General features: G+C 37.1%; 3 protein-coding genes across 6 annotated transcripts; 1 reads left to right on the top strand and 2 right to left on the bottom strand.

The window, feature by feature from the left end:
* Nucleotides 1-5185: 5185 nt before the first annotated feature.
* On the bottom strand, nucleotides 5186-6515 carry LOC148909919 (BTB/POZ domain-containing protein 6-B-like). Its single transcript, XM_089032466.1, has one exon. It carries the CDS (start codon nucleotides 6513-6515, stop codon nucleotides 5211-5213), a length of 1305 nt encoding a protein of 434 aa, XP_088888592.1. The 3' UTR covers nucleotides 5186-5210.
* A 38-nt stretch (nucleotides 6516-6553) lies between these two features.
* Nucleotides 6554-12828, top strand: LOC116301359 (uncharacterized). 2 transcript variants are annotated; one of them, XM_089032341.1, is made up of 12 exons: nucleotides 6554-6757; nucleotides 7571-7682; nucleotides 8036-8119; nucleotides 8582-8667; nucleotides 9112-9134; nucleotides 9479-9530; nucleotides 9805-9881; nucleotides 10511-10596; nucleotides 11192-11330; nucleotides 11905-11983; nucleotides 12126-12241; nucleotides 12502-12828. In XM_089032341.1, the coding sequence occupies exons 1-12, from the start codon at nucleotides 6688-6690 to the stop codon at nucleotides 12562-12564; spliced, it is 987 nt and encodes a 328-aa protein (XP_088888467.1). In that variant the 5' UTR covers nucleotides 6554-6687; the 3' UTR covers nucleotides 12565-12828. The 2 variants fall into 2 exon arrangements, with proteins under 2 accessions (XP_088888467.1, XP_088888468.1); XM_089032342.1 differs by lacking the exons at nucleotides 12126-12241; nucleotides 12502-12828 and having other exon boundaries at nucleotides 11833-11952.
* Nucleotides 12781-20991, bottom strand: LOC116303325 (splicing factor, suppressor of white-apricot homolog). Of its 3 annotated transcripts, none has more exons than XM_031712850.2 (13): nucleotides 20614-20991; nucleotides 19541-19704; nucleotides 19275-19415; nucleotides 18928-19001; nucleotides 18238-18472; nucleotides 17610-17882; nucleotides 17404-17508; nucleotides 16531-16920; nucleotides 15696-15968; nucleotides 15178-15310; nucleotides 14970-15047; nucleotides 14716-14809; nucleotides 12781-14439 (listed from the first exon to the last, which is right to left on the bottom strand). In XM_031712850.2, the coding sequence occupies exons 1-13, from the start codon at nucleotides 20784-20786 to the stop codon at nucleotides 14395-14397; spliced, it is 2178 nt and encodes a 725-aa protein (XP_031568710.2). In that variant the 5' UTR covers nucleotides 20787-20991; the 3' UTR covers nucleotides 12781-14394. The 3 variants fall into 3 exon arrangements, with proteins under 3 accessions (XP_031568710.2, XP_031568711.2, XP_031568712.2); XM_031712851.2 differs by having other exon boundaries at nucleotides 17404-17505; XM_031712852.2 differs by having other exon boundaries at nucleotides 20251-20757.
* Nucleotides 20992-21109: the final 118 nt, after the last annotated feature.

Genomic DNA, 21109 nt, shown 5'->3' with positions numbered 1-21109 from the left:
AACAAAACAAAACAAAAAAAAAAACAAAAAAAACAAAACAACAAAAAAAAAAACAAAAAAAAAAAAAAAAAAAAAAGCAGAACCAAAAAGATAAAAACAAAAGAAAAAAAGGAGATGGATGAGCGGACCTTAAGCTTTTATGGGGGGGGGGGGGGGGGGGGTGCACGTGCATCCTGTGCTCCCCCCTGAAAAAAAAGAAATCCTTGTTGAAAAAGATATTTAATTTGTAATTTGTTGTGGTGAACAAAACTACATATCAACATATTTGATATGTACTCCCTTGTGATTGGCTATAACAACATATTTGATATGTACTCCCTTGTAATTGGCTATAACAACCTATTTGATATGTACTCCCTTGTGATTGGCTATAACAACATATTTGATATGTACTCCCTTGTGATTGGCTATAACAACATATTTGATATGTACTCCCCTGTAATTGGCTATAACAACATGTTTAATATGTACTCCCTTGTGATTGGCTATAACAACATGTTTAATATGTACTCCCTTGTGATTGGCTATAACAACAACATGTTTAATATGTACTCCCTTGTGATTGGCTATAACAACATGTTTAATATGTACTCCCTTGTGATTGGCTATAACAACATATTTGATATGTACTCCCTTGTGATTGGCTATAACAACATATTTGATATGTACTGCATTGTGATTGGCTATAACAACATATTTGATATGTACTCCCTTGTGATTGGCTATAACAACATATTTGATATGTACTCCCTTGTGATTGGCTATAACAACATATTTGATATGTACTCCCCTGTAATTGGCTATAACAACATATTTGATATGTACTCCCCTGTAATTGGCTATAACAACATATTTGATATGTACTCCCCTGTAATTGGCTATAACAACATATTTGATATGTACTTCTTTATGATTGGCTAACAACATATTTGATATGTACTTCTTTATGATTGGCTAACAACATATTTAATAAACACTTTCCGTTAAAAACAGTTCGTATCAACTCTAATACTTTAATTCATCCCTGGATAACGTCAGGTATCATTAAATCAATAAAAAGGAAAAATAAGATGTATAGAGCTAAACTGAAGAATGCAACTCCCAAGAACATATCTAGGTTCTGTAATTATCGTAATAGGCTAAATCATCTAATTCGATTAACAAAAAAAGAATATCATAAATCATTATTGGAAAATGCACAAGGTAACATAAGATCTACTTGGAAGGCAATTAATGAAATCTTAAACAAAAAAAAAGCACAACCAAAAGGTATTTTATCTATAGTTTATAATAATAAACGTTATACTAAGTCTCTTGATATTGCCAATGTATTTAATACCTATTTCACAAATGTAGGACCTTCTCTTGCTAAAAAGTTTAGTAACTGTCAAACTAACTACAAAAATTGGCTGAAAATACCAAGCTGTGCTACAAATCTCAGCTTGCCAATTATTTCTCATCTTACAGTTCTGGACAAACTATATAGTCTTGACCAGCAGAAAGCTGTTGGTATTGATGGAATACCTATTAGATACGTAAAAAAAGTTGCTGAATTCATTTGTCAGCCACTTTCTTTTATTTATAATACATCTATAATGACTAATACATTCCCTGAAGAAATGTGAAAATTGCTAAAGTTATTCCTTCGTTCAAAAATGGTGATCAAGAATTAATATCTAATTTTAGACCGATATCGTTACTTCCGACATTTAATATGTACTCCCTTGTGATTGAAACATATTCAATATATACTCCAGCTTCGTCCTTTCCTGCATTCTTATTGCCTGCACTTTCAATGCCTATGTGAATTAAGGGCTACAATTATCATGATCGGTAACCAGCGTAGTTTGTGACATCTTTACAAGATGCAATTAAACTTTAGTTATTCATTGTCTTTCTATTTTATTGTCAAAATCTTAGAACTTACTGTACTGGCTGTTAGAACATCATCTTTCCCAACTGCTATCTCATAAGGTTTTTCGATTTTATCGTAAGTCTTGCCAACCAAACGACCATCCAATGTGAACTTTTGGATGCGGTTATTACCATTATCGCACACCAGTAGATGATGGTTATTATCAATAGCCAGGCCACAGGGCCCACTAAGCTGGCCATCAGCACTTCCTTCTCCTCGTCCAATCGTTGATACTTTTGACACTACGCTGCCTTTCTTCTCAAATACCTGAATGACGTTGTTAGTGAAGTCACTAACGTAAAACTTATCCTGGATTTTTAACAGAGCAATTGGAGAAAAATGTTCGACACTTTCTAAACCAAACTGATATTGATATTCACCGTCTCTTGTGAAGACTTGAACACGATGATTACCAAAATCACACACAATGATGTTCCCATCGTCATCAACGTGTACTCCGTGTGGTTCATGGAATTCTCCATCGCCGTTACCATGGTTACCTAAGGAATTTACCAATGTCCCTGTTGTAGTGTTCACTATATATATTCTATCATTATTACAGTCTGCTATGACTAAATCAGTTTCATTCAGGAATGCTAAGCCGTGAGGGTAACGTAACTGTCCATCATGGTCATACGTTAGTAAGGGGTGTCCATGAGTGTTGAACACACAAACACAGTGTGTAGACCAGTCTGTAGACCAGTCTGTAACAGCGATTCTACTGTTATCCTTGTTTACAGCGATGCTAGCTAAACGAGTCAAAGATTTCTCCTGTGCTTGTAATTTTGTGTCAAACTTCTCAGCAATTCTCATCTTCTGTGGCTTCACATTTATCACAAGTGGACTGTTAGATACATGATTCCCATTCACTTGAACCTCTGCTGTCAGTTGACCAGCTACTTTAGGCATGAACTCCACTTCTAGTTTACCATCAGCTCTCACATTGTTTTCTTTTATTTCCACATTATCTTCAGGGCTGATTTTAACATCAATAACATCGTGTGGGCCGTTGCTAATCGGCTTTTGTCGAGCAGTCTTCGCCACTGAAATTTGGATTTGGATTGTTTCTTCTGAAGCTACTGCTGCCAATCGATCATCAGCAACCTTCATGACTTCATCTTTTTTACCGCCATTTCTTGGGTCTTTGCACTCCTTTTCTAGGCTCGTTTTCGCTAGTCCAATAGAAGCATCACTTGACTTACAGACAACACCTTTGTGTTTTTCAGAAGACTTTTCAGTAGCTTCCAACGTCAGCTTTGCTTCCATCAAGGCCTCTAGTTCTGGGCCAACATGGATGGATCTTAGACTTCCAAGTCCTTGTTTTGAATGTAGAAATCTAAAACATTCGTCGCTTATAACAAACTTAAAACTGCTTGTGCCGTCGTTCATGTTCGGAGAAACAGTTGCTGTATTTGAACTTAGTTGGTCGACGTATACTTCTATATTCTGTGTTGCTTGGCGTAATTCACTTACAACACCATTATTTTTCAGTTCATCGATCATGTAATCGAAAGCCCTTTCAATCTGGAATAGCCCCTCTTGATCTTTCTGCGACTTACGGTCTGCTTCCTTCATCCTCTGGTCGGTGTGTTTATCAAGTTCTTGTTTGCATTTTTGCAACTTCTCAGTCAAATGTTTTACAGTTTCTTCCATCTTTGCTTTTGCTCTCTCGCCACCCTCTTTTATTTCTTCATATTTTTCAATGTTTTTCTGTATTTCCTCTTCTTTTAGCTTGAGCTTTTCCTTTCCTTCCTTCACAAAGAAGTCTTGCAGCGAACCTTCTATTATGGCTACTGTTTCGTGGGCTCGACATTGCCGACTCCTAAAACAGTGGATACAAATGAACTCCCCACAATTTTTGCAGAAAAATTCATTAACTTGTTCGTGATCTTGACAAAGACTCTCTCTCTTCAAGATGCGCTCCATATCAGCCTTAGTTAGATCGGTCAAGGAAATTTGTTGTTGTTCTTTGTTGATTATGGAATTTATTTTCGCACAATCTTCGCATAGCAAACGTTGCCGATCAAGTGAGTACCAGGTTGCTTTAGGCTTCCTCTCACAAACAGAACAAAACTTTTCATCATTTAAAAACTCTAGAAATTCCAGATTTCTTGAATGTACAAGACTTGGTTTCAGATAGTCATCTACGCCAGTGTTTAGTTCTGGCATAGGAGTTTCTGACTTACATTGAGGACACTTGAAGACATTGACTTCCTCGATGCGCTCGGCGTGCCTTTTGATGCAAGGATCACAAAATGTGTGAAAACATTTCGAGAGCTTAGGTTCAGTGAGTGTATCATTACACAAGGAACATAGGACATCTTTTTTGAGGTTTTCAACGAAGGAATACATCTTGTACTAAGCCGGAAACTTGGTGGGCAAATATTACACAATGTGAGCCTTGAAAAGTCAATTCTTGGAATTGAAGCATGCGTACTAAGGACTTGAACAAGGACATGGTTTTGCTTAAGTGGGGGTCAGTACTGAACGTCAAAACAAAACTCGCTATTTGAGAGCTTCAGAGCGAATTAAACAACAGAAAATACAACTAAATACTACAAAGGAAATAAAGAGTTTCTTTCTGATCATTTTATGATGCACCACAATAAGATAACCGCTATCGATGGCGAAACTAAAGAGTTCCCGTCCCACTCATCGCGTCTGGTAAGCCTCGAACATATTTGTTGAATCTAAGAATAGACATTTATGCCAATGACGTCTATGAGGTATGAATAAAATGAAACAGCAGCCACCTTACAAGAGAATCTCGTACCCAAAGCCTGCGTTTCTTCTGGCCTGCGGCAAAAAACGAGGGCTCTGGAATAATCCATTTTTTGACCCATGCACAATTTTTCCGGAAGTGAAATATAATCAATGAAAATCATGCTCTGCTTCAAAGCAGAGTTATGTGTTTACTTCCGATCAAAATAAAAATTAGGAATCGGGAACATATGTTTTTATTTTTGATAGGGGTTGGTGGGTGATTTAAGGATTTTAAAAAAAAATTGTAATTACGTCATGTGAATGTCTAGCATATATCGCACTGCGTGATGGGACGTAAGCGACATTCTGATTGCATAAAGATATCCCATGATGCATTGGAAGATTAACTGAATACACTCACAAAATAGTTAATGATGACTTTTAATGTTCTAGTACATGCATCAGTACATGAATCCCCTTTACTTCATGCATTATAGTTTATATATAGTTATTATAGTTTTTGAGGTCGACATCGGGCTTACCAACTAAATTTTTTAAAATCCTGTCTCCAAATAAGTACATATTAATTACTTTACTCTAGAATGATTGTTGGGAACTGTCCCATGACATCACTTGTACCATTGTGGTACTTTGATGAATAATAGTACTTTATCTCCAACTCATCCTCATACTGAATAGTTGCTTGACCATCCAGGCCATAGTAAGAAGGTGATCCTTGTATTTTAGCTGCTATAGTGTACCTGAGTCTAGGGCTTAGTGGAACAGGGTTGTCAAGGTTGACGGTGAACCCATAGTATTGATCATCAACCAATTTGTTTTCAGTTGCACACGTGGAATATATCCGTGAGAGGACTTTATTGTTTTGATATACACTTAGATCTACATCATAACTATTGCCTTGGCTTCCAAACATCCGTACTCCACAGAGGGTAATGGCTTTGTTAACGGTAAAGTCAATGGCATCAATTTTTTTCTCTTTAAATTGATCCTCAGTGGCTACTCTAAAAGTACCAAAACGAGCCTTTGGTACTATTATTTTGCTCCCCGCTCTCTTCTTCGAAGAAAAGATGTTTTTTGATGGCGTTAGCGAATTCAAAATTTGAATCAATCCTGAGAGTTCTTCGAGATTTAAAATGGCTTTTGGAACAACGATTTGAGCAAATTTCTTTTGTGACATGAGTGGAAATCTTATAAGACGAATGGCTTCTTCACCAAGAATGGCTCTTTTGTTTTCTCCGCTGTTTTCTATTCCCTTTTCCTTTATTCTCTTCAAAACCCACTTATCTACTGCTACGAATAAATCAACTTCTCTTATTTTCAGGCCGTCCCTACCGAGAACTTGGCACAACACTTCATGGGATACATCAAGAAATGGTTCAGACGAAACAGCTCGCTCAGTCGTTCTTTCAACCATATTCCAACAGTGTTGTTCGAGCTTGTCATCTCTCAGGTGCTTCGCTTGAGGCAGAACTATAAACACATCTTCTGGTTTGAGTTCTTTTTCAAGATATTCTCTGCATTTCTGTTCCAAGAACGGCAACATGTATTTTTTAGCCAGGTACAGAACTTGCATGACGTTACTTCCGCTTAAGCTGACCTCGTCTGAATACACATAATGAAGCATTTCTTGTAGTCCTTCCTTGGTGCAGTCTGGTAGATCGATAGTTGTTCCAGTCTCTGCTAATTCCCCGTAGAACATGGCCTCAAAAACAGGACTACTGATAGCCAGAACGTACTTGTGTGCTTGAAGGGTTACCCTCCCTCCATTGGCGTCCAAGACAGAGAACTCTACATCACAGAACAAGGACTTGTTGAACGCGTACACATTACGTTCTCTGATAGTAGACAGCTTTGTTTGCCAGCTTGAAGCTTCCATGTTTGATTATTCGGTGTATTAACATAAGATCTCGAAAATAAGGAATAGAGAAAGTAGCGAATATTCCAAACGTTTTCACTTGTGAAATGTCTTGGAAATATTCTGCGAAGAGACTGGAACTATTTTGGTTGGGCTTCCTGTGGATTCACGGAACAAGAGCAAAGAAGACAAGATGTACAAGTTGTGTAATTTGTCCACAAAAAACATCAGTTCTTTAACGTTTTACCTCCTGAATACTACAAGTAAGTACACGAATACTTTCTATGTATATCTTTTAGTATTATAAGACGACTTTGACTTGGCAAAGCTTTGATTTTATTCTTATTTTAGTAGGTTATTTGTGAGATATGAAATAATGCCATTTTATCAAAATATCATCATTTTTGTTTCCTGTTGAAAGCTTATGTATGCCATATTGTAAAGAAATGCGATTCTTAGCTTTTTTCTGCTGGAAAAATTGTGATATTTCCGAGCTAAAGGTGGATACGAAACTGATAAAGATGGCTCATGCAAAACGCGTGACTTTAATATAGGTGCCTGGGAGGGGTGGGGAGTAGGAAGAGACAAATTACTAAAAGAAAAGAAAAAGATAGCGCCCTTTTATTATTACTATGAAGGAATGCAAGCATGTTGTTCCACTGATAATCAGTTCACTAATACCTTGCAGCACAGTCCTCAATCAATCAGATAGAGCATACTATCTAACCTATGAAACAAGGACTTATGGATGCATGCTTGTACAATTGTTGATTCATCATTAAAAGCCAAGAGTAATCTGTGTATACTTTCACATGTTAATTATCTAAAAAAAATTTGTCAAAAACTTGTCATTACTTGTCACCACCACAAAGTACATCAGTGTGAAGGCGCCTCGGGCAGCCAGTATACAGTCCATGTATTACCCCAAGCACAGCTTTAACCAAGTTTGAATTAATTAGGGTTGATTTTAGAGAAAATAGAAGAAAACCTTGAGGCTGGAAAAACCCTTGGAATTAGAAAGTAAGAGAACATCCAATAGCTTTCACTCAGTTCTATAATTGCTATCTCTCATTCAGGTACTGATAATAGCACAAAAAATACCTTATATAACATCAATGCTGGGATCAACTTTGCTTTGTTTGGAATATGTACAATCAGCTTGATCTTGACTTGCTGGAAATTCAACAGGTATTTATTATTTAAAATGCAGAGGGTCAGTGGCAGGAAAATAGGAGAATGAAGTGTATTTCAGATTGGTCGGAGGCTAGGGTGAGAGAAAAAGCCTTCTTTGTTTTCATTAAAGATAAAGGCCGGGGAAGGATGAGCTTAATTTATTAGTTTAATAACCCATGATATAGTAAATTGTTTAAATGCATGGCGTTTTAGCCAATAATACCAAACATATCAAGGGAAAAAACAATAACTATGGGCAAAAAGTGAGTGGACACCGCTCACAGATTCATTAATATTTGTAACGAGGAAAACTTGTAAATAGAAATATAGTATATCAGTTTTATTATGTCCCTATTTTTTGGTTTTAGCATAACAGTTCTGAACATACGAGTCCGTCCTACTGCTATTTCGAATATTCTTTGGATATTTTACTTCAGCATCCTAGGAATCAGGTAAGAATAGTTTACAATGATTAGGAATTATCCTTTGAATACCCAATGAATATTTCTCTCTCTCCCAGATATATTGCATAAGAAATGTAATTAAGTAAAATGCATGCAAAATAACGTGGCTGCCATGCATGGTTACTCTAAACTGGTTTAGGATTTGTGGTTGACATGGTAACTTTAAACTGGTTTAGAAACATGAGAATAGACCCCTTGCAGAACGTCGACATAACGTTAATAGTTTTGAATTTGTTCAATTCTCTGGAGATAGGGATTCTTTTTTTCTGTCCTCCAAATTGGGATGCTTTGAGGTCACATGCAAGGGGTCTACATGTATCTTATCTCTTGCTAATGTTACATGGGATTTGTGACCTTCTTTTTACTTTTTTTTCACTGGATTCCCAACTTATGTTTACTTCTTATTTAATTTCTCATCTTTACAAGATGCTGTTTTCATTCATTCCACAGATCTATGATTCTTGGTATAGCTTATATTGATCATGGTCACATATTGGAAGAAAATACTGTCATCCCCAAAATCTTGTTTCCCACAGGTATATCTGAAGTACAATCTGCTTGTTTGATAGACCGATTTAACTTGCGTGTAATGTTTTTCCTTTTCAGACCAGGTGTCATTCCCTAGAGTATCATTTCTTTGTTTAACCTGGTTTAATGATTGTGCATGACAAGACACATGTCTGAATATAAATGCAACTCAAACATAGAATCTTATAAATGTTTTCAAGGGATTGGTAAACTTAGGCCTTTTCTAATTTCAACAAAAAAGATGCATTTAGATCTAGCTTGGGTACAAACAACACCATATAAGGTAGGATGAACAGAAGATGTTTGTACCGAAGTGAGACCATCCTGCACCATGTTCACTCAAACTGATAATCCTCAGTCATCACAAATTTCTTAAAAATGAGGAGAATTAACAATGCTTTATACTTATTATTTATATAAAAATTCATTTTTTTGACATTCTTTTTCACCAGAAAATGTGTTCAAGATATTAGAGGTAAGAGATATATAAGGAATGTAAGTAAAATCAGTCATTCTACCCACCCACCAGTAGGACACTTGTATTATGGTGTCTTTAACTACAATTCCCAGAATCCCTTGCACACTTTCTTTTGGTTCGGTTTATTAGCACCAATTGTTTCACTATTTACCATCTAACCAAAACTACATTTTATCCATTCCTCCCTCCTTTCTTCTATATGTGTATCCATCTACCAAGCACCATCCATCCATCCACCCACCCACCCGCCCTTCCACCCACCCATCCATTCATCTATCCACCCATTCATCTATCTATCCATCTATTCATGGTTCTAAAACAAATTAACTTTATCTTTTTAGGTGTTGTTTCTTTCATGGGCACTAGAATATCAGAGAAAACACAGAAGTAGAGGTATTAAAATAGAGCTCTTACCTATTCCCTTGTGTATTATATCTTTGTTTGAGTTTGACTCACATCAGTCTTTCTTCATAGCTATCGTTGTTAAACAAGGAAATAATAATCAAGGGAATAACAAGTGTTCAGATATGGAAAAACCTTGATTAAACCAATAAAACCACTACTCTGGTTTGATGGGGTGGGGAGGCTAACATGAGACATCTTTAAAAAATAACAATCCAAATAATGAAAATAATATAGAAATCTTTTTGTTGCATATTAAATGAAGGATTTATCCAAGATGAACTTGAACAATTCAATGACAGAACTGATGAATCATCAAAATCGTTTAGACTTTCCAAGAAGGTATACACTTTTTATGTATGACTACCTAGAGGGAGGGGGAGTTGGAGGTGGGAGAGGGGAAGGGGGAGGGGGAGTGGGAGTGGGAGCGGGCAGAGGAGGAGGCAGAGGAGGAGGGAGAGGTGGAGGAGGCGGAGAGGTGGAGAAAGAGGAGGAGGAGCAGGCAGAGGGGAGGCAGAGGAGGATGGAGAGGTGGAGGAGGGGGAAGGAGGAGGAGGAGTGGGAGGGGGCACTCCTCCTCTCTGTCCTGTTTGAAATCAATGTTTACATGCTATAGTTTACTACAGACTATATAGTGCAGCTATAGAGAATCAAGGGTGGTACTAGGCTCTTGGGATTTAATTCCTGGATATCACATGTGAGTAGAGTTTGTTTATCTTTCTCTTGATTAAAGATTTTGTCTTCCAGGTTCTCCATTTTTCCTCCCTCTGCAAAACCTAATAAAGCTAAATGACCCATTCAATCTAGCTGGGAGTATTATAAGCCATGCCCTGGATTAGATCAACTCAGAGGTTGTTTCAGGGTGTCAAACATTTCAGGCCAGCCTTCTGAGATCACAGACTGACTGAACACGTCCCTTGTTAAACAGAAATCTTATACTAGACTGTACTATTGTTCCTCATCACTTTCAGGTTCTGAAGACAACATATAATATATTTACAGCACAAGCAGTTCTTTGTCTGGCGTCCTTAGCTGTCTTCACTGTCTTCCTATTAGAGTGAGTCATATTCCAAGTTAAAATGTAAATTATACAGCTTCTCATTAATCCCGTATAGGTAACTGTTCAATTATTTTCTTAATTGGACAGGTCTTGTCGATTTGGCATTAATTAGGCAGCTATTTATCAGTTAGACGACATAAAAGCACTTTTTTGTCGTCTAGCTGATTTATAATATGACCAAAAATCTACCGTGCGACCCATGGGCAAATAGTTCATAGGCATTTCAGCCAATCAGAGCGCGCATTATATCACCCATCTCGCTCGTGTGCGTGCTATTGACGCCATCGGGTTTGAAAATTTAGAGAAAAAAGGCGAGCGTCCGTTGTGATCAGCGTGCATGAGCGTGCAGCCCATGGGGAAATAGTTCATTGGTTTTTGGCCAATCAGAGCGCGCGTAATAATCTAGTCATATTATAAATAATTAATAGGTAATGGGATTTCATGCTCCCCAATCAAGAAATAATTAGACTTTATGAAGTAAGACAATGACAAAAAAAGACAATGAAACCTTGTATTGTGAATAATGTTCATCAGACTGAATATTAGGATACATAATTATTTTATTCCTTTAATTTGATTATTTATTCCTAAGGAATAAGAAAGACAAGATAGAATATCTGTACTGGACATTCCATGGGTGCGTATGGAGCCTATGCATCAGCTGCATCGTGTTGATGTTTGTTATCGTGCTACACAGAACCATTGATGAAGGACCCTCAATACTTACTAAGGTGATTATTAGTTTTGTGACACATGGGTCTTATTATAAGATGTTCCAAAACCATATCTTAGCTTACACCTCATATTCCCCTGGGTGCGGGGCCCAGGGGGTACTCCTGCCTGTTTAGGGGTGGAATGTGCTGCTGAGTCCTCTGAACCCTGACCCTGTTCCAGAGTAAAATTGCTGAAATTCATACCCTGTTCCAGAGCAAGATCGCTGAAAACCATACCCTTTTCCGATAGTGCCAAAATGGATACCCTGATCCAGAAAGGAGAGCGTGATTTCATATACCCTGTCCCAGAGTGAGCGCGATTTTATATATCCTGTTCCAGAGTAGAAGTGCTGAAAACCATACCCTGTTTGGCAGCAGGTATCTGTATAGCGAATATAGGTTAGAACCCCCCCCCCCCCTCCAGGGTGCCAGGGCTGTTCTGGCTCCTGTCATTATCAATGGTTCCAACTCTACTGGTAAAATAAAATTCCCCATCTTTTATCAATATATAATTATACAGGCAACCCAAACCACAAACAGGGTTATATACAGTTCCAGGACATCTCTAATAGGATTCTTACCATGACTGTAGGTATTTTTATTCTTTGGTGTTGTTCTGACTCTGCCAGCTGACATCCCTCTCTTCATCTGGAAACAATGCATGTTTCAAGGTATTTTTGAATTCTTATAGTATCATATTAAACATCAACTTGGTTTATTAGTGCAGTTAATAATTTGTCATAAAATAACTGTTGATCAAAGAAATGATTTATTTGAGGAAAAACGTTTCAATTCTTCATATTATTATTGTAGGTTCGTCGTCGACGCCCCCTGGCCCTGTTTGTTACATCACAGCACAGGCACTATTGATTATTGCAGTCGTTGTCTTCATGGCGGTTTTGATGAGAGAGTTTCATCGCTTAAAAGAGGTGTGGAAATATTTTTATTAGGGTGTTGCCACAAGTTGTTCAATTCCATATAGATATTTGAATTTCTGGAACTAAACAATAACCCCCACTCCTTTGGAATTCCAATCCCTCTCCGCTTTCCCCTCTATGAGTTTGGTATGGATATCTTCCTAAACTACACAATATACCCTCCCCACCTCTTAGATAAACACAAATCAGGCCTTGAGCAACTGGGCTCATTTTATAGTAAAATGTAATCTAAAAAGTATTTGTTACCACAGGAAGCCCAGTGGAATGTGATTGACCAAGCCGAGTCCTACTACAACATCACAGAAAGCATGTAAACCATTCAGATCTACTAAACACTTGAAATGCAAATGCAGCTATCATACTTCATGCAATGAATGATGGGATAGCCCAGGGCCCTCTTTCTGATTGACCCATGAATTTGCGTAGGTATTCAAAAGTAGTGAAATATAAAAAAAACCCGAAGGCATTTCATGACTGTGATACCACAGGTATTCCAGTAAAAACACTAATGTATATATTAATTAATAATATAATGTAAGCTGCCATTTTATTAATAAAATATCATCATTAAATATTAATCACAATTATTATCATATTTTGCTGTTAGTCTATTTCCTTATCACATAACTAACACATTCTTTACTTTAATGTCCAGTATTTATAAGGAACTAATCTTTTTTTCCTAAAAAGAATAAAATGATCTGCAGATTTTGAAAAACTGATTTTCATCTCTTGACTTTAACTTCCTTTTTAAATACTTTTCAACAAAGCAAGCTCTTTTGGCAATAATTTAGACTATATTATGCTGTAGCACTGGGAAGAATAATCTTTTGTTCGGTTGACTGCCATGGATGGTGGCATCTTTCAATCTTCTCATAGTTCAAGAGTTTTAAAGATGACTTTCAGAGAGGATTCGTAATGTGTGTAACAGGTATCAAAGTTCACAGTAACTGTGTTCTTAATTGTAAGTCATGGAATATCAGGGTCTTCCATACATTGATGATTTACGTATCATGGACTGAAGCGTGAGTGAACACTTTAAAATCATCATTTGTAGAGGTATTGTTAGCCCTTTGTAAGGAAATACAATAGCAAGACACTAGAGTGCTCACACTAAATCCGTGAAAAAAATACTAATTTTTAGCACTAAATAGTGATAATTAAACAATAGGAAACAAAGGATTCTGTATTAAATAGTACTAATTAGTACTATTTAATGTTCACAGTTTTAGTGCGTGCACTCTAATGTGGTATTGAGCTTAACCTTATTTAAAGTCTATAACATTTTCTGATTGGCCAAAAACCAATAAACTATTTCCCCATGGGTTGCACGCTCGCTCATGCTGAACTCACCGGGTGCTCGCCTTTTTCCTCTAAATTTCAAATCTGATGACATCAATAGCGCGCGCACGATCGAGAGGAGTGATAACCTACAAACTATTTCCCCATGGGCTGCACGGTTCACCTTTTCTTGAATCTAACTATAATTATCATAAATCAATCATACAACAGAAAGTCGCTCGCCCATTGCATTATAGATGCACTTGAGAAAATAATAAATCTTAACGAGCTAGAGTGCACTTGGCTACGCCTCGTGACACTCTTAACACTTGTTAATCGTTCTTTATATTTTCTCTTGTGCGTCTATAACGCCATGGGCACGCTACTTTCTGTTGTCTAATTGATAAACAGTAGCAGAATAAACCAATAAATATTGGCTTCACTGATCTGACATCTTTACTTTAGCCTGGCATTGCAGGCTAATTACCCATACATTGTAGATACATCAACATGTCTTCTGGAGCATACAGTATTGCAATGCCCATGCTAGTACATGGATTGCCTGCTCCTTCTAACATCTTTGATACAATAGATTGTCTACAATGCTTGATCAGCTTGAATTGGTAGCATATTTCCATGTTTGACATAGATTGCCTGATCTCTCTGAACCTTTACTATCTTTTGAGACATCTGCTCGTAGGAGAGTCAAAGGCCTTGTAGACTCGGGATTCTTGTCCTGTCTGACACTATACAGTATATAGCACCATGCTTGATGTGGACTTTCGTTGTCTGTTCTGATGGTGTGCATATAGTACATTAGTACTTTTGAGGGTTTATAACCTTTTGTTCCCTTTCTTTGTACGTCATCTGTTAGTACGGGATGCAGCTCGGACCTTGGCCATTAGATCCTGGAAAAATTGTTGATAGTTTGAGATACAGATGGCCTTTTCTGACTTCAACAAAAAGGGGGTATATTCTGGTAGTGGTTAAGATGCTAGCTATATCAAATTACACATACACCATACGTTCCAAGCTTGGATCATATATATATTTAAAAGAAATGTTTTGAGAAAATAAATAAAACTCAAACATAAAATTATTATATTATCAAGTGAGTGACAAATGGTCTAAAATGGAAAAAAACAATGCACCCAGACCAACAAGGTCTATAGTATTGTACTGACCTGAGTAGCCTTGATGATATCAGGCGACGGTGCTCCTACTCCAGATAAGAGTGCACCATCATACTTTGCCTTTTTCTCTTCAAACATGTCGATTCTATAAGTAACAAAACAGAATTAAACTAATTGAAGGTACAGTACACCAAGAAAAAGATATTAAAAGGTACAAGATGAGATCCAGTGTACACGTTGCTGCTACTTTAGGGTGAAAGAGTAGAATAAAAAGATATTAAAATGATAATCATCAAACACTGTACTTCGTATCACTTGGTCTTTTGCTTTCAGTAAAATGTCTTCTTGCGCTGCCATTACTTTCAATGCTTTTCTTGTCTGATCTGCAGTAACAAACAAGATCTATAACATACTGTACTTACACAATAAGTCATAATATTATTTATCCTGGAGGAGAAGAGGGTTGGAGTTATGTTGCCTTTTAGTTATACTCAGTAATAAATGTTCACATACTCAGAGGCTTTGTTTTGTTCCTCGGCTCCAGATGTTTTCTTCAACATACTAATGAACAGCGATGCTTTGCGCTTTCTTTCTATTTGAAGCTGTTTTTCTCTTTGGGATTGGGATTCTACTTCTAGTCTTTGAGCTGTGAAACAAAATAGTATTCCAGGAATCGAAAATACAACGCTAATGACAATGATCTAATAATAACTGGTATTATCATCGTCATCATTCAGCATCATCATCGCCATCATCATGATTACAATTAGTATTATCATTTTTATCAGCATCATGGTTGTCAGTCTTCTTTATTCTCTGTTTCACATTAACGTTTTTATCACCATCATCATCACAAATTGTCATCATCACCATTGTCATCATCACCATTGTCATCACCATTATCATCATCATCACCACTATTGTCATCATCATCATCATCACCATTGTCAGCATCATCATCACCATTGTCAGCATCATCACCATGGTCATCATCATCATTGTCAGCATCGTCATCATCATAATAACTTTACCTTCTTTTTCTGCAGCTTCTATTGATTTCATCTGCATCTCCAGATCAGCAACAGGTGACCCTGTGTTAACGTGTGTCTCAATCTTCTGTTCTGTCCCACTTGATTCCACTTTCTCACTTTCATTCCCATTAGAGCTTCCATCTGAATCTTCCTTATTTTCCTCATCTTCACTTTCTCCTGTCTCACAGCTCTGTTTGAAGATCACATTTGTTCTGTACTCTATCTTTGGTTTGGACACTTCTTTTGGTTTGATAGAGAAACTGATTGGGGTTGCTAGAAGAAAAAACAACAACAAAAAAATCACTTTCTGAGATTATTGTCCATTTTATATTCTACATTATAAAATAACATGTTCTTTTTTGGAATTGTAAGATGTGTATATAACGTTGTACATGCCTTTCTCCTTAGAGTGCAAACAATATTACCATGAAACTTTAGTAATACTAAATAGCACAATTTCATGCAAATTCCATTGTTTTCTATTGTTTAACTAGCACTATTTTGTACTATTTAGTAATTAGTGTTTCACGGATTAATTGTTTGCACTCTACCTTTATATAGTCATCTTTGCTTAGCTTTTTTTAACTTTATGATGATGCCACAGAGCGTTGAAAGCTTGTCTATTTCATAGTTTTTTCTTAATGGATTTTAAGAATCTATTAGCTTTGGGTTTTTTAAATCAAAAGCTATATTTTCCTATATTCATATATAAAAATGAATGTCGATCAGTCCAGTGTGGGTGGTCATCATATCAGGTAATTCAGCGACATTTTAGTAGCTCCTAGGTATCTTGATATAGCAGTTACCTACATTAAATGAATAATAGATTATTTACCTGTAGGTTTAGTTTCTTTGGTAGCCGCTTTCCTTCTCTCTTGTTCAATCTGCTCATAAGAAAGCCGCTTCTTGTACACATAATACTGATGGTTCTCATTCCAAGGATGGACAAAAGCAAACCTTGGGTCATTCTTAGTCTTGATGATGTTTTCAAATTCAGGTCCATTTTTGACCACATACATAGCTAGTTTGTCAATAATTGGTTGGATATCAGGAGAGGGTGGTACTATAGGTGCTGGGGCTGTTGACGGCATCATGACGGCTGGGTGTCCAGCTATTAGGTGTACGGCATTCTGCATGACACCAGGGTTAATATTATTCTGGGTAGGGTAGTGTGAATGAGGCTGTACATGGTGGACGTGAGTAGCATCTGTTCCTAGCCATTCACCTGTAACAAATTGAAACAAAATATGCTTGCAAGAAAACCTTAATGGGAAGTTGGTGGAAGAAAATCAGGGATGGCATATAGCGGTAGATGCCTCACATATCTGGAGTCTGCAGTTTGATTCCTGGACTGATACACGTATCATAAAGTAATGTGAGTAGAGTTTGTTAGGTCCTTTCCCTTGATTAATGGGGTTTTCTCTTCATTCTCCCATTTTGTTCCCTTCACAAAAAAAATTCACAAGCAAATTCCAATTTGATCTAAGAATTAGCCACTTCCTCAATTTGATCAGCCCAGAGGTTGCTTCATGGTTTGAACTGTGAGTTAGCCATGCCCTGACTTTGATCAGTCCAGAGGTTGTTTCAGGGTTCAACTAATGAGTTAGCCATGCCTTGAATTAATCAACCCAGAGGTCATTTTAGGTAGCGATAAAATTTGAAGGTTTTTAAAATGGTTTATAACAAAATGTTGTGTTCATTTGATTACCTTCTAGTGGTCCTTCCCCAGGGGGAGGGGGTGGAGGAGGTAGCATATCTGCTGCTGTCATAATTGGCGCTGATGCTACAAGATGTGTAGAACTTCCACTTGCTGCTGTTGAACAATAAAATCAAAGTCCACATATCATCAACTTTACTCTTATTGACAATGGGAAAAAAGCGATCAAAATTTTGAATTTGGTTTTAATAACATACCATAATGATACCCGCCCGCAACTTGATTATGTTGGGTCCATACTGTTGAATAATACTGTTGTATACTCCCACTACTTGCGGCATCTAGAGGATATGACACCACACTGGCCTCTGCACTTGATGGATAGTTGTACTGGTCTCCTATGTTGGTAGTGGGTGCTGGAGATGAGGGAGCAGAGGAGTTTGGAGTGCAAGATGCACTGCGATGGGATGCTGTCAACGAGGGGTGGAGCTCAAATTCACCATCTGAATCTTCCTCTTCACTTTCTGGTTCTAAATGACACACACAAAAAAATTGAATTTGCAACCTAGAATTAGTTTTTTGATATGCAAGCAATGACCTCACATCATGCTTTTGATGCCAATGTATCAAGTACATAAATTATCTCATCCCCCCTTTATTTATTCATTCATGATGTAAAATAATTATAACACCCTTGGCAGCATGTTGAAATATACTTTAAAATCACATGGGTTTTTCTGACAATGTATTTCCAAACCCTCAAGGCCTATCATTAAGAGAAATGCAAACAGCATATAACTGGTTCATCTTTGCCCCATCCTTCTAGCATCACCCAGGCCATTTGCCCCATTCTTAATCAAGAAGTGGGACATCAAATAGGCTTACCAGGTTCTTGTTGCTGTTCTGGCGATGCTGGTTGAGTTACTGGTTCATACTTTCCTTCCTTGATGTACTTCAACATGTGTTTATAGTAAGGATTCAACCAGTTATCAAAGTTAAGAAAATCAAATTGAGGATTTCCTGCTTGCTTTGCTTTTACTAGGATCTCCATCTGTGTGCCATGTCCACTGACAAACATGGCTGTTTTCTCAATAATGGCATTCATCTTGGCTGTATCAGGCTGAAATGAAATGACGTTTTCCACACATCTTCAACAGCTCAATGAAGGTTTTAATGAAAGTATACTAAAATGGTTTCATTGATACAAAATACTCAAAAAGATTTCTCATTAGCATCCATTGTTAACGGCACCACAATGGCCACCATGTTTTTGTCTTTTGACTCTCTTGGGAATGCTCGCAAACTGCCAATAGACCTAATCCACTGTTTTCCCATTTCAGACATGTTTCATTCCCTAGAGTATCATTTCTTTGTTTAACGGTTGCACATGAGAAGACACATGAATATGGATACAACTCAAACAAAGAATCTTATTCTCAAGGGAATGACATGTAGTCTGTAATCAGAAAAGATTACGCCCGAGTCAAGGAGGTCTACTGTGGATGCAGCTACATTCAAAGACGTTCTTTTCAGAATGCGGTATGGGTTGAAAAAATGCTGTAACATGCTACTTACAATTTCCATGCCATCAGGAACTTCTAACTCTTCTGGAGCTACAAATTTTTCTACTACTTGACTGGGTGTTGGCTCTAAAAGAATGTACAAATGTACACAATAATCAGTAACCAAGAAATCTTTTCTACACTATCAATGATATTATTCTCACTGGGTCCGTCTGAGAAAAGAATCATCCATATTCCTAATATATAACTTTTTTTTTTCCAATATTCAATCCTTTGGGACTTGCAACTCAGGGCAACAGAATATCGGGTCACTGTTACACAACATTAAAAAAACTGCAAGTTTATGAACTTCGAAACGTCTTATATTATTTTGATATTTGATACCCATATAGTATGTACCTTGGGGCGGATGAGTGCCACTTGCTGATGGAGGCATATTTTCTGCAGTATTCTCCTGTTCACTGTTATCATAACTAAATCCTACTGATGAATAGGCACCATCTTGTGAAAGAGCTTCCTTGAATCTCTTCATTTCCTCCTCTGGGGGAAAAACAATTACATTATTCAAATATTAAAAAATTTAATGCAAATTTATAGAAATTTTCACAACACATACACTTTCTGACACACAAGCTAAAAATCATTGTCCAATGTCTTTCACCAACCGTGTTCTATTTCTTGTTCTTCCAAGTTAGTGTGCAGTTCCAAGTACCTCTCTTCATTACACAGCCTTTCAATTTCCTGTTCTTCCAATGAAAGACTATGGGAGAGACTTTCAGCCTTGGATTCAAACTGGGATTTCTCTGTGAAGAGAAGACGACAGTCATACCTAGATTGGGAATCAAGAAATTGAAAACAAAATGTTAACAAAGAGTACTTTAACTTTTTGTATTTACAAGGGTGTTATGAAGTATACTAGTAAAAATTAAAGCTAAGCCCTTGTGGTAAAATTAAATTTGCGTATCTGTAAATTCAAAGTTTTTTTAAATCCAGGAAGGCTACCTGTCGTCTAAAGGTACAAATTTGATTTTAAGTAAGTCTTAAGAAAAGTGTACCATATGCTAAAATATCATGCTGGACTGAAATGCTCTGAACATACAGATACGATGTTAAGTGAAAACCTTATAGCTCGCTGTTGTGGGGTTGACAGCAGTTATGTTATACATAGGGCAGGAACACTGTCATGTCTTTGCCTAAAAAAGGGGTAGGATTTCATTTTAAATTCTTATGATTTTGCCTCACGACACATGGTCTATGATGGTTTTCACTTTTCAAAAGCTGGTTATGTCATAGCTAATGCCCACCATATCCCATAGTGAGTTCACAACAACTTAAAAAATGTGTTACAGCACATCTAGGTATATTTCATACTCACAAGTACAGTGAAGACATCCAACGGCTCCATCTTGTCTTTCATTTGCTATCCATATCCCTATGTTACTTACCTTCCCATATATCAAAAGGCAGTCAAATATTGAAAAAGCACATTGGATCTCACAATGTGCTAATATGCCTGTTCAATCCTCTTCGATTTTAGGTATTTTCAATGAACGTTTTTGTTGAAAGCCGAAGAAATCTGTTGCTTTGGACAACGAAAGTTCATTTATGCACCGCTGAAAGTTCTCAATATCCCTAGAAAGAATTCTTTTTACACAAAATACTGTACATCGTTTCATTAACCATTTCAACACAACTTTATTTTCAATGATGTAAAATAAACAATCTTCTTACAACAGACCTGTCTATAAGAAGACTGTCGTCTCCTGGCCAAGGAATAAGATGTCTGCCTTCTTCATGATATTCTGCTATCTTATCGTCTCTGAACAGTTTACTAGCGTATCCAAACACGAACAACTCGTCGTTTCTCTTTTGTCCGCCATGCTTTGATATTTTCTTCCCCTTTCTGGACATCGTGTAGCTCTTTCTACTTTAATACACCAACAAAAGCCACATATACCTACAGAGATGCTTTTGTAGTAAGGTATCGTGCTTAAAACCCATAGTCTGTCGCTAATGGAGGAGGATTTTGAGGGCGAAAGGATAGATCATCTACTTTCCCTGCCGACATGATTCGTTCCATCTCCTTAGGGATACTGGCTTTTGTTATGTACTTTTACTGTATCCCACAATGCATTGCTGGCACCATCACAGGTAACCCAGCAAGGTTAAAAAGTGCACTAAAATGACCACTAAAATAGGAAAACCGAATAGAAGAAAATGGAATAGGATTAAAA

This window comes from Actinia tenebrosa, unplaced genomic scaffold (assembly GCF_029948245.1).
Source record: "Actinia tenebrosa isolate PJP-AT-01 unplaced genomic scaffold, QUT_ActTen_1.0 PGA_scaffold1__47_contigs__length_23844297, whole genome shotgun sequence".
Lineage (NCBI taxonomy): Eukaryota > Metazoa > Cnidaria > Anthozoa > Actiniaria > Actiniidae > Actinia > Actinia tenebrosa.
Note: the sequence above shows the minus strand (reverse complement) of the source record. Positions and strands in the feature narration are given on the sequence as shown.

Coding starts and splice junctions, on each gene's coding strand:
- LOC116303325 (XM_031712850.2), bottom strand. CDS start 20,786: ATGTCCAGAAAGGGGAAGAAAATATCAAAGCATGGCGGACAAAAGAGA. Junction 15,048..15,177: donor GAACAAAACAAAGCCTCTGA/GTATGTGAACAT, acceptor TTGTTACTGCAG/ATCAGACAAGAAAAGCATTG. Junction 14,440..14,715: donor ATATCATCAAGGCTACTCAG/GTCAGTACAATA, acceptor CAATTTTTCCAG/GATCTAATGGCCAAGGTCCG.
- LOC116301359 (XM_089032341.1), top strand. CDS start 6,688: ATGTACAAGTTGTGTAATTTGTCCACAAAAAACATCAGTTCTTTAACG. Junction 6,758..7,570: donor TTACCTCCTGAATACTACAA/GTAAGTACACGA, acceptor TCTCTCATTCAG/GTACTGATAATAGCACAAAA. Junction 7,683..8,035: donor ACTTGCTGGAAATTCAACAG/GTATTTATTATT, acceptor TTTTGGTTTTAG/CATAACAGTTCTGAACATAC.
- LOC148909919 (XM_089032466.1), bottom strand. CDS start 6,515: ATGGAAGCTTCAAGCTGGCAAACAAAGCTGTCTACTATCAGAGAACGT.